Source organism: Peromyscus eremicus, chromosome 2 (genome assembly GCF_949786415.1).
Source record: "Peromyscus eremicus chromosome 2, PerEre_H2_v1, whole genome shotgun sequence".
Taxonomy (NCBI): Eukaryota; Metazoa; Chordata; class Mammalia; order Rodentia; family Cricetidae; genus Peromyscus; species Peromyscus eremicus.
This window is the reverse complement of record NC_081417.1, coordinates 80,318,509-80,330,207: the sequence shown is the minus strand read 5'-3', so window position 1 is coordinate 80,330,207 and position 11,699 is coordinate 80,318,509. Positions and strand designations below refer to the sequence as shown.

The 11,699-nt window shown below is 46.3% G+C and overlaps 1 protein-coding gene across 1 annotated transcript in view; it reads right to left on the bottom strand.

Moving 5' to 3' along the window:
• Positions 1-310: 310 nt before the first annotated feature.
• The window catches only part of Znf618 (zinc finger protein 618), a 62,024-nt gene continuing 50,635 nt past the window's right edge, over positions 311-11,699 (bottom strand). The window contains exons 11-12 of the mRNA XM_059254450.1: positions 2,659-2,760; positions 311-2,031 (exon numbers count right to left, since the gene is read on the bottom strand). Of these exons, the coding sequence (XP_059110433.1) occupies positions 515-2,031; positions 2,659-2,760 (1,619 nt within the window). The 3' untranslated portion in view covers positions 311-514. The remainder of the gene's footprint in view (positions 2,032-2,658; positions 2,761-11,699) is intronic.

The following is an 11,699-nucleotide window of genomic DNA, read 5'->3' as shown; positions in this document are numbered from 1 at the left end:
GTCCTTAGAGCCCCTGCCCAAGGAAAGTGAAGCCATCCTGCTTTCCCAGTCTCTCGGCTTTCCTGACACACCCAGCTCAATGCACACACACCCGAAAACAGGCATGCATACACGCACCAGGTTTGTGTGTGTGTGTGTGTGTGTGTGTGTGTGTGTGTGTGTGTGTATGGGAGAGAGAGAGAGAGTGTGTGTGCGCATGCACGTGTGGAGCTTCTCTGGCTGTGCATTCAAGCATGAGCTCCCCATACCCTTTACCCACACAAAATGTCATGTGTGGGTGTGGACACATGTGCACACACACACACACACACACACACACACACAAATATACACACACACAAACATACACACACACTGAAAAAAAAGCACTTAAGTTTCCAGGGGGCATTTACAATGAGGTTCCACAGTGTTTAGAACTTAAATTTCTTTGTGACAGTGTTGTGTGTGTTTTCCTAATGTTTTTTCTTCTTTTCGTCTTTTTGTTTGTTTGTTTGTTGTTCCCCAAAGTTGAGTCTTAAAGCATGTTAGATTTCAAAAACATGAGCTTGTTCATGTCTTCCGGGCTGAGCAGTCGCCTCCTTTTGATCAGAAGTGCTTGTTCACACATATTTACACACCCGCTTCGAGCCCCCACAGCAGGAACAGCCAGGAGCCAGAAGGCGAGCTTGGCAAGTTTCGTGTGCTTTTGGGTCACACATGACCAGTACTGGAAGAGGTCGGGAGTGGCCTGGAAGAGGGGTTCCTGAAGGTAGTCATATACTTCATTCTTGCCCAGCCGGTCATCTTCCTGAGCTGTGGGGTGCTCGCCGGTGGCTGAACGTGCCTTCTTAGTGGCAGGCTCAAAGTCGGCCTCCTCAGCCCAGGACTCCTTCACCTCATTGATGAGCTCACACACCTTGCTGATGATCTCCTCATGCTGATAGGGTGGCACTGGCCGAAGCTTCTGCTGAGGATCCAGGATCATGGCCACCTTGTGGGCTGGGTGCACCTTGAAGTTCTCCTTGAGTGCTTCTAGAAAGAGATGGCACAGCTTGCTGACCGTGCCTGCGTCGTTGGCTTTGGCTGTGAACAGCTTCTCTAGCCGGACGTAGGTGGGCAGCACCAGCTGCAGGGTGGGCTGGCTCTCATTACTGAGCTCAATGACCGCCTGCTTCACAGGTGTCAGGATGGCGGCCAGGTTGCTCAGCAAGTGCTTGTTGAGGCTCTGGATGAGGTTCATTTTCTTGGCACGGCTGTAGAACTCGCAGATCTGCTCATAGCGCTCATGTACCAGAAGCAGCGAGTCTGTCACTGAGTTCCAGCAGGGTGGTGGCGATGTCTCCTCCAGAGAGCCAAAGGTCTCCTTGGCCAGGCCCGTAGAGCCTGCTAGGTCCTCACACACATTGAGCAGCTCGATGACCTCGTGCATGCTGCGGGCCTGCAGCGTCCGCTTGCTCAGCACACTCTGCACCACTGAGTTCAAGGCACAGGCTGAGCAGCGGAGGCACATGCCAGCCTTGGAGAAGGCGGATGTGCTCACCCGGCAGTCGGTGACATACACGGTCCGGATCTCTGACATCACAAACTCTGACAGCACGTTCTGCACCCAGTGATGCACCAAGTCACCACTCTCACGGATGTCTGCACCCTTCACACCTAGCACATAACTCTTGATGTGGTTGCCCTCAGCCTGGTAGGCTGTAAGGATGTAGCAGGAGTCAGGGCCCACACTCTGAGAGTGGCATGTAACACCGATGCCCAGGCAGGCATTGCTGCCCAGGGCACATGTCACCTTCACCTTCACCTGGTTGTACATGCGTGGCAGGTGCTTCAGTGCTAATGTGTTAAAGTTGCCCAGGATCTCGGTGACGGAGAAGGCCCCATAGCGGGCGCCACTGTCTACCAGGGTTTGGGCCAACTTGAGGAACTCCTTCCCACTGACCACGCTCAGTGCACCCAGGTCAGCACACATGACCCGCAGCAGCCGTTCTGCGATGTTCTGCCGCTCCTTCTCGGGGATTACACTGTTGGGTGTCAAACCACTAGTTGTGGCTGGCAGGGGACACAAAGAGAAAAAGGATTACTTCTGACATTCAAAGCTGCTTAACCTGGCTGCAATAACACCCTAACGGCCTAGTATGAAAGATAACAAATAGATTTTGTGTTGCATACAAATTGGTATGGTCTTCTTTTTACAGTCGACAGTACCGTAGGGATAAAGTTCTATGATTGATTGATAATGCCTGCCATGGGCATAAGAATCATATATAGTGATATGTGTGCAACATACTTGTCACGTGCGCCAAACACCTAAACCTTTGACTACAACCTTTTCTTCAACAGGAATTACACAGGAATCTTTAGTGACTAACGTGTTTTAGGGTCAGTGTCAAAAAAAAAAAAAAGCTTACAAAAACTGAAAATGTGAGGTTCTAGTTGTGATTCTGGCATTAAGTAGTGCTTTGGACACACACACGCACACCCCTTCTTCCTGGCCTCTTTCACCTACCCACAAGTTAAGAATTCCTGCCCGAGTCTAAGTACAAGTATGCTTTGGAGCTGTACGCATCATCTTCAGACCCATGGGAGGTAGAGATGGTAACAGCAGGGGACAGGACAGAGCTGCAGTGGGGCTGCAGAACTTCTGGGAGCCCTAGGCTCCAGCATGCTGAGACCTACTGTTGTTGGCACTGTTCCTCTGGGCCTGGGGTTTCCACTTCTCTTCCACTGCAGCAGGTGGAGATCGGGACTGGTTGGAGGCAATGTTGTTTTCACTGTCAGCTGCAGGCACAATGGGAATGGGTCACTTGGAAGGGTAAGAGGAAGCTGAAGAGTAAGATAAGAACACGTGTATGTGGGGGGCAAGGGGAAAAGCAACACATGGCCACAGGGAGCTGAGTTCAGGCTTCTCAGAAACTGTCTATGCTTTCAAAGCCTCATCGGCACACTCTGGAAACTGAGGACAATGGTATGGCTATCACACACAATGGTATGGCTACCACACAACTTCAGGAAGGACTATAGAGATGACAGAGAAGAGGCCAGGACATAGGGGACTCTTAGAGAACATGAGCCCTCCAGGAGCCCTACACCCACCACAGCTACAAAGCACAGCTCTGAAGTGTGTGTGCACTCTAAGCACTCCAAAGTGTCTCACAATCTCTCACTTCTTTAAAGCATACTAGATAATCAGACTGTTGCCAGGCATAATAAGATAGTCTGTATGATGATAAAGTGATCAATTTCCTTAGAATATATGTCTAAAAATACATGTAGTTTTAAATACAAAAGTGAAAACCGAATTAACACAAAATGGACAAATTACTACTAGAGATCTGACTTACTTCTCTTAGCAACTGTTACTGAGAATAAAAGAGTTAGGGGGAAGAACATACATGGACTGAGCACACCACAGGAAGTCTATATATAGGCTGAAGTGATGACTCAGAGGTTAAGAATAAATACTGATCTCCCAGAAGGCCCGAGTGTGTTCTACAGCCCTCTACACTATAATTCCAGCTCCAAGGAATCTAATGGTCTCTTCTGGCCTCCACAGGCACCTCACACATATGTGGCATTCACTCACTCAAACAAATACACATAAAACATAAATAATTTTAAATAGAGGTCTAATGATAAGTAACCTGAGTCAAAAGTAAGGAGAAGAAATAACTCAGCAGAAGAATTGAATGAAACAGAAAATGGACAAGCATAAAAGAGCAAAACCAATGAAAACAAAAGCCAATTCTTTGTAAAGATCAATATATTTAATAAGCCTCTCACCAGAGGATACAAATCATTAGGATCAAGAATAAAAAGGAGTCATCACTACAGAGCCCACAGATGTCAAAAGGATTAAAGTAACTATGAACTTTAGGCCAACAAATTCCACAGTTTAGGCAAGACAAGCACCTCAAAGACACAGAAACAAAGCTCATCCCAGAAGAAATTGGTAACTTAAACTTCTGTGCCCATTAAAGAAACAACACATAAAAGTAATTCCCATAAAGAAACCTCCAGACCCTTAAAGGTTCACTGGTTGATTTTATAAAACACTTAGGTAAGTAATAATATAATTTCTATACAAATTCTCACAGAAAACAAGGGTAGTAGGACTATCCCACAATTCATTTTATGAGACTAGTATTCTTGTTATTTGTATTTTTGATGATAGCCATTCTGACTAGAGATGGAATCTTTTAATCCAACATTAAAAAAACATTTTATGTGTATGTATGCTTTGCCTGCATGCATGCCTGGTACCTGTGGAGACCAGAAGAGGGTGTTGGATCCCCTTGGACTGGAGTTATAGATGGTTGTAAGCTGTCATGTGGGAGCTGGGAATTGAACCTGAGTACTCAGCAAGAGCAGTCACTGCTTTAAATCACTGAGCCAGCACCCCAGCCCCATGAGATGAAACCTTAAAGTAGCTTTAATTTGCATTTCCCTGAGTGCTAAGGATGTTATACACTTTCAGAAGTTTTAATTAGCCATCTGCATTCCTTTTAAGAACTCTCTGCTTAATTCCACAACCCCCCCCCTTAAATTGGATTGTTTTCTTCACATTTATTTTATTTTTTTAGTTCTTTCTAGATACTAATCCTCTGCCCAATATACAGATGGAATTTTTTTCTTCCATTTTGTAGGCTGCCTCTTTATTCTGATAGATTCTTTTGCCGTCCAGAAGCCTTTTAGTGTCAGGAGATTCCATTTTTCCACTGTTAGTCCCCGTGTTTCCCCAAGTCCTATTCAGAAAGTCTCTAACTACTGAAGTGCACTCCCTACTTCCTTCTGTGGCAGTTTCAGGGTATCATTTCTTAGGCTGAGGTCACTGAGCTGAGTTTTGTGCAGGATGAGAGACAGAAATCCAGTTTCATCGTAAACTAGTGCAGACACCTTGGAAATAGGGCTTCACAAACAAACAAAGAAACAAACAAAAAACTAGAAATCAAACTACCAGATGACCTAGCTAAATTTTCCCTGGGCATACGCCCAAAAGATCTCGTATTACACTACAGAGACCCTGGCACATCCACATTCACTGCTGCTTGATTTACAACATCAAAGAAATGAAAGCAGCCTAGATGCCCATCAACTGATGAATGGATAATGAAAATGTGGTACAAGTACACAATGGAATTTCATCCAACTATAAAGAAAAATTAAATTATGATGTTTTCAGGTAAATGACTGGAACTGGAAAAAAATTACACTGAATGAGATAACCCACGCCAGGAGAAAGGTCACGGTCTTTTTCAAATGTGAATCCCAGCTTCCACTCTTTAGCTTTAACCTGGAACCCTGGAGACTAGAAAGAGGAAATCAGGATGTGGAAGTGCCTTAAAGGAGCAGGGGGGTGGGGTGAGGTGGGGGGTTATAAAGCCAGGCAGTGATGGCACATGCCTTTAATCCCTGCATTTGGAAGGCAGAGGCAGAGACTCTGAGTTAAAGGCCAGCCTGGTTTACAGAGCGAGTTCCAGGACAGCAAAAGCTACACACAGAGAAACCCTGTCTCAAAACCCACCCCCCAAAAAAGGAGGGGGCTAGAAGACAGGTAATAGGAAAGTAGAGAGTGGCAATACTGAGGTAGAAATGTTTAAGTGGGGTGAGGGAGTGGTAGATGAGGGATAGAGGGTTAATATACTATTTTGTAATCCAAGTTAAAAATATAAAAGCCAGATTTATGAGAGATACCCATTATGGCTTGATAACACTTCTCTTGGAAGCAGTGGGTCACCATACGAAATTCCAGGTGCCAGGTGTTGGGTACCTTGAAGAGTTGGTCAGGCCCCCAAATGACTCAGGCTCTTGTCAGTCCTCCTGGATGCCAATCAAAACTCGAGTGTAAGACCCTGTTGCTGAAGACTCTACACACATTTTTACAACAGAGAGAAAGCTGGAGCTCAGCTGGAAACTTCCTCCCTCCTGGCTAACTTCCAAAGGGCCAGAAGTTGTGATGCATGCAGGCAACTAGGAGAGAAAAGGCATCACAGGACACCTAGCTAGGAACCTTACTAACTACCAAACCAACGTTCTAGGCAAGAGGCACCCCCCTGTGTACTAATGGCACAACTGTCATGTAACCAACTAATCACCCTCTGATTCAACTGGAGCCCCACTCCACAGGAAGGAATTCAGGCTTAATATTGTAAGCCAGGTCAACACTCCATACTTGGGGAAGTCCTAGGTCCAAGGGGATACCGTAGTACTGTTGTTTAACTAACATAACTAAGCACCTCTTTTATACAAATAGACAAGAGCTACTCTTAGCCTTAACTAAGCCTCTCTACAGTGAACAGAGGTGAATGCAGAGACTCATGGCTGCCCAAGGTACTGAGAGTAAGGGATGTCTGAGTGCACACCCCTAAAACAAAATGTATACTATTCCTACTAAGGCTCAGGGAACACTGAGGATGAGGGATCAGGAAGAACGGAAGAGCTGCAAGACAGGGAAAAGGACAGCAAATGTCATCTAGGCACAACACAATCATTCTAATCACGAACTCACCGCAGCTGTAGTTACCTGCATTGGACCTGCATAAGACCGGCCCTGTCAATAATCAGCCATGGATGTGGGAAGGGCTAAGAAGCCCTACTCCTTATTACTAAACTAATAGCTATAAGAGACTCTGGAAGATGTGGGAGCAATCATCTTCAGTTGTGTATCTACTGCTACGCTCACCAAGGGATAGTTCTAAACCCGTTGTCTTAGTTAGAGTTTCTATTGTTGTGACGAAACACCATGACCATAAAAGCAAGTTGGGGAAGAAAGGTTTACTAAGGCTTTATACTTCAGCATTGCTGTTCATCACTGAAGGAAGTCAAGGCAGGAACTCCAACAGGGCAGGAACCTGGAGGCAGGAGCTGATGCAGAGGCCATGGACGGTGCTGCTTACTGGCTTGCTCCCCATGGCTTGCTCGGCTTGTCTTCTTATAGAACCCAGGACCAGCAGTCCAGGGATGGCACCACCCACCATGGGCTGGGCCCTCCCCCATTGATCACTAAATGAGAAAATAGCTTACAGCTGGATCTCAAGGAGGCCTTTCCTTAGCTGAGATTCCTTCCTCTGATGACTCTAGCTTGTGTCAAGTTGACACACAAAACATCCATGGTCACGCAGATAGCTATAGTTAAATTCAGTGAGTCACGAAACAAAACAGATGGGAATGTGGGGAAGTGGTTTGTTGTTGTTGTTGTTGCTGTTGTTGTTGTTGTTGTTTGGGGGTAAGTAGACAGGAGTATAAAAAGTTGAGAGAGGGTAGGGAATGAGAGTAACTAGAATGCACTCTCTATATATTCAAGTATCCTAGACTTTGTAGTTTGTGGCTTCTGAAACCCTTCTGCTTCCAAGCATTTCAGAAGAGGGATACTCAACCTGCACCTCCAATAGTTGATGGAGAAATAGATACCTGTCAGGCTGGGTCTTAGAATGCACCATAGTCTTTGGTACATACATCACCCCTGCAACCTCATCTTTGGGAGCAAAAACTCTTACAGTGGAAACGAGGAAGTCCAAAGCTGTGAAGTGGCTCAAGGCATCAGAAATCAGAGGTGTCCGCCGCCTCGATCTAAAACAGAGGACCACTGACTTCATTTATTCTCTGGAGAGTCTCCCGGTGCCTCGTACCTGTGCTTTCTACCCCTGCTGGTGAGGTCCAAGGGCTGATCTCTGAGGAGTCAAGTCCACTGACTCCACAAGGACAGACGGCCTACAACTTCAGTGTGGAGGTTAAACCTATGCCATCTGGAAGGAGCTGACCCCCCAGAGAGAGAATACTGGTCTATTATCACTGATTTCATAACCTTGGCAAGTGGATTTAACCACTTTTGCTTCAGATTCCTTTTTCTTGGGGTGTGTATTCATATGTGCAGGTCTATGTGTGCACACCAACGTGTGCTAAGGTTGGAGGGTAACCTTGACTGCTGTTCCTCAGGGGCCACTCGGTCCTTATCAGTTTTTTTTTTGTTTTTGTTTTGAGACAAGGTCTATCACTGGCATGTACCTTACTAGATAGGCCAGGCTGGCTGGCCAGGGAGCCCCAAGGATCCATTCACCCATCTTTGCCTCCCCAGGCTAGGATTACAAGTGTGCATTGCCATACCTGGCTGTTCTATGTGGGTTTTGGGAATCCAACTCAGATTCTCATTCTTACAAGGCAAACACTCTACTGACAGCCATTTCCCCAGCTGTTCAGTGTCCTTTTCTGTGAAATGGCATTAACGTTAATGTGACATGTAGAGGGCCACTTTGAGAATTAAATGGTGAACATGTCTAAAACTCTCAGACCAAGACCTGGCAGCAAGTATCAGCTGAAATGATGCCAGGCTGTTATTATGAGCTCTGCCAGGGATTGTGTTTTCGGGACCTTTACAAAGGGGATGGAAAGTCAAACTTGGAGAGTTTCATGCACCACACTCAACACATACACCTGACACATGGCAAACATGTGTCACTATAGTTAGCATCATGACTGCTAGACCTACTCCTGAACTGTCACCAGGGCAGACAGGTTCCCTCCAGCACATAAGTTTACTAGCGTGAATTAGCCTGTGCCATTCAGCAGCTCTTAATGAGATTGGTGTTACTTGAGGCTGATCCCCTTATCAGTGGTGCTGTGAACTGTGCCGCTCACAATGCTTCATTTCCCTCCATGAAGCCAATCCTTTAATCCCGATTCAGCCTGGCTGGGATTCCGCCTGGCTTTGCACTGGATGGTGGGGAAGGCATTCTCTGGCTGCGCTGGACCAGCACAAAGCAACCCTTCAGCAACTCTGAACAAGCCAAGATGCTGGAAAATAGTGGGGCCACTTCCTGGCTCAGCCATACTTGCCGGAGTGATGGGGAAGCACCCCCATACAGACTCATGCCTCATGACAGCGTCCCCCAGTTGGTAGAAACAGGGGAAGCTCAGGAGAGGAGAGGGAGAGAGGGAGGGAGAGAGTGAAGGAGAGAGAGAGAGAGAGAGAGAGAGAGAGAGAGAGAGAGAGACTGACTAACAGAGACAGATGGTGGAAGGTGGCATGAATGAATGCGAATTAACTGTGGGAGGCTGGGCTGTGAGGTACAGGAACCAGGCTTGGTACCCAAAGAGAGGGACCATGGCTACCACCAATCCAAGGCTGTAGGTTCCCCTTGAGGGCATGTCTAAAAGCTTTGAACCATTCCTGGCTGATCATGGAATCAGTGGGAGATGGGAAACATCTGTAAGTGGGGTGAAGACACCAGGCAACAGGCGTCTGTGTGTCCCTGCTTTAGAGATGGGGACAGTTTCCTGCCTGAGGTCTCACAGCATCTAGAGAGAAGAACTAGAATCCCAGAGTCCTGACTACCTACCACTCACAACTCAATTGTGTTTGTAGAGTGACTTATAGGGGAGGGGGGAAAAGCTCTCCCAAGGCAGTACAAATTAGTGCCTTCATGTACAGCACTCTCCTTGAAATGAGTGAATGGAGGCTGGAGCAACATCACATTATCTAGGAGATGAAGTCTAACTCTGTGTGGTGGTTTGGATAAGAATGGCACCCACAGGCTTATGTATTGAATGCTTAGTCATCAGGGAGTGGTACTACCCGAGAAGGATTATGAGGTGTGACCTTGTCAGGGTAGCTGTGGCCTTGTGGGAGAACGTGAGTCACTGGGGGTGGGCTCTGAGGTTTCAAAGCCAAAGTCAGGCCTAATGACTCTCTCCTCCTGCTACCTGTGGATCTGGATGTGGAACTCTCAGCCAATACACCAGCATCATGTCTACCTGTACAGTGCCGCCACACTCCCCGCCTTGAGGATAATGAACTAAATCTCTGAAACTCTAAGCAAGGCCTCAATCAAATATTGGAAGAGTTGCCATGGTCATGGTGACTCTTCATAGCAATAGAAACTAAGACAGAAGTTGGTACCAGGAACTGGGGTATTACTGTGACAGGCCTGACCGTATTGCTTGTGGGTGGGATGTAGACTTTGGGACTTTGGATTAGGAAATCAGTTGAATGCTTTAAGTGGGGTTTAATGGGCCATATTAGTAGGAGCATGGAAGACAGTGCTGAAGCTGATGTGAACTGCAGAGCCCAGCTCAAGAAGTTTAACAGGGGGAGAATATTAGTAAATGGCCTAGAGATCATTTTTGTGATATTTTGGGCAAAGAATGTAGCTGATATTTGTCCTTGACTGAAAAATCTACTTGAGTCTAATTTGAAGAGTTCTGGATTAATGGCACTGGCAAAAGAGATTTTCAATAACGGTGTCACATGGTCATTAGTGGCCGGTCTTATGCAGATCTATTATGAAAAGGAGCAAGTTGTTGAGCAAGGAAAAAATACAAATTGTACAGTTTGAGGAGAAAAGGAGCACCAGGAAATGAAATAGAGCTAAGTCCAAGGCTCAAGGACACAAAAAATTTAAAGAAAAGCTTGAAGCTAAATGGGATAAAAGGAGTGGTGACCTCAGGGCATGACCCCACCTAGCTAAGCTTCCAACTTGTGAAAAGGAATTAAAGAAAAGATTAAGCAGTGAAGGAAACCGTCAGCAACAGAAAGCTGATGCAGATGTAACCGAACAAGGGAACCTGCTCCAGCCCTAGCAAGCCACAGAATTTGGCAGCTTTGGTCAGGTGGTTCTGGTTTTAGAGTCAAGGACAGAAGAAAGGTATCTCCCTAAAAAACTTTACTCATGGCTAAGGAGAGCTGCTGAGGCCAGGCATGTGCCAGGGGTGTCCCTGAATGGAAGCCCAGAGAGGCCATTGTGTGAAACTGTGAAGGTGAAGCCTGGATTGTGTTGGAGACCCCAAAATGTTAAAGGTGCCAGAGCCATGAGATTCCTGACAAAGAGAGCTGCAGACTGGGTGTGGAACCAACCCAAGAAAGAGAAATGTGTTACAGTCAACAGAGGTGGAAAGAGCTGGAGATCTGAAGAGCACTTTGACATCAGACATGAAGATGAGAAATGTGGAGTTTGCCCAGCTGATTTTTAGTCTTGTTTTGGTCCAGTATTTCCCTCAATATGCTTCCTTTCCCCGTTTTGGAATGGTAATGCATATTCTGTGCCATTGTATATTGGAAGCATGGGATCTGCTTTTTGACTTTGGTTTTATAGGTTATTACAGTTAAGAGAATGTCATGAGTCTTCACAAGAGACTTTGAACTTTGGACTTTCAGTGCTGAGACTGTGATACACTATGTGGACTCTTGAAGTTGGACTATGTGCATTTCTCGATTAGGATATGGCTACAAGTCTATGGGGGCCAAGGAGTGGAAATGTAGTGGTTTGAATAAGAACAGTCCCATAGTTTTATATATTTTGAATGCCTGGTCATCAGGGAGTGGCACTACTTGAGAAGGATTAGGAGGTGTGGCCTTATGGGAGGAAATGTGTCACTGGGAGTGGGTTTGGGGGTTTCAAAAGCCAAAGCCAGATCCAGTATGTCTTTCTTCTACCTAGGGATCCGGATGTAGAACTCTCAGCTACTTCTCTGGCACCATGTTTGCCTGAGTGCCGCCATGCTCCCACTATGTTATGGACTCAACCTCTGAATGGTAAGCCAGCCCCAATTAAATGCTTTGTTTTATAAGAGTTGCCATGGCCATGGTGTCTCTTCACAGTAATAGAACAACCTGTAAAGCTGAGGGCTAGCCAGGCCCAATCTGGAGCTTCCCTAACGGCTCTGTAAACCTCAGGGGACACAATAACAACAACTGGTGATATCAACAGTGCCAACTACTCGGCCCC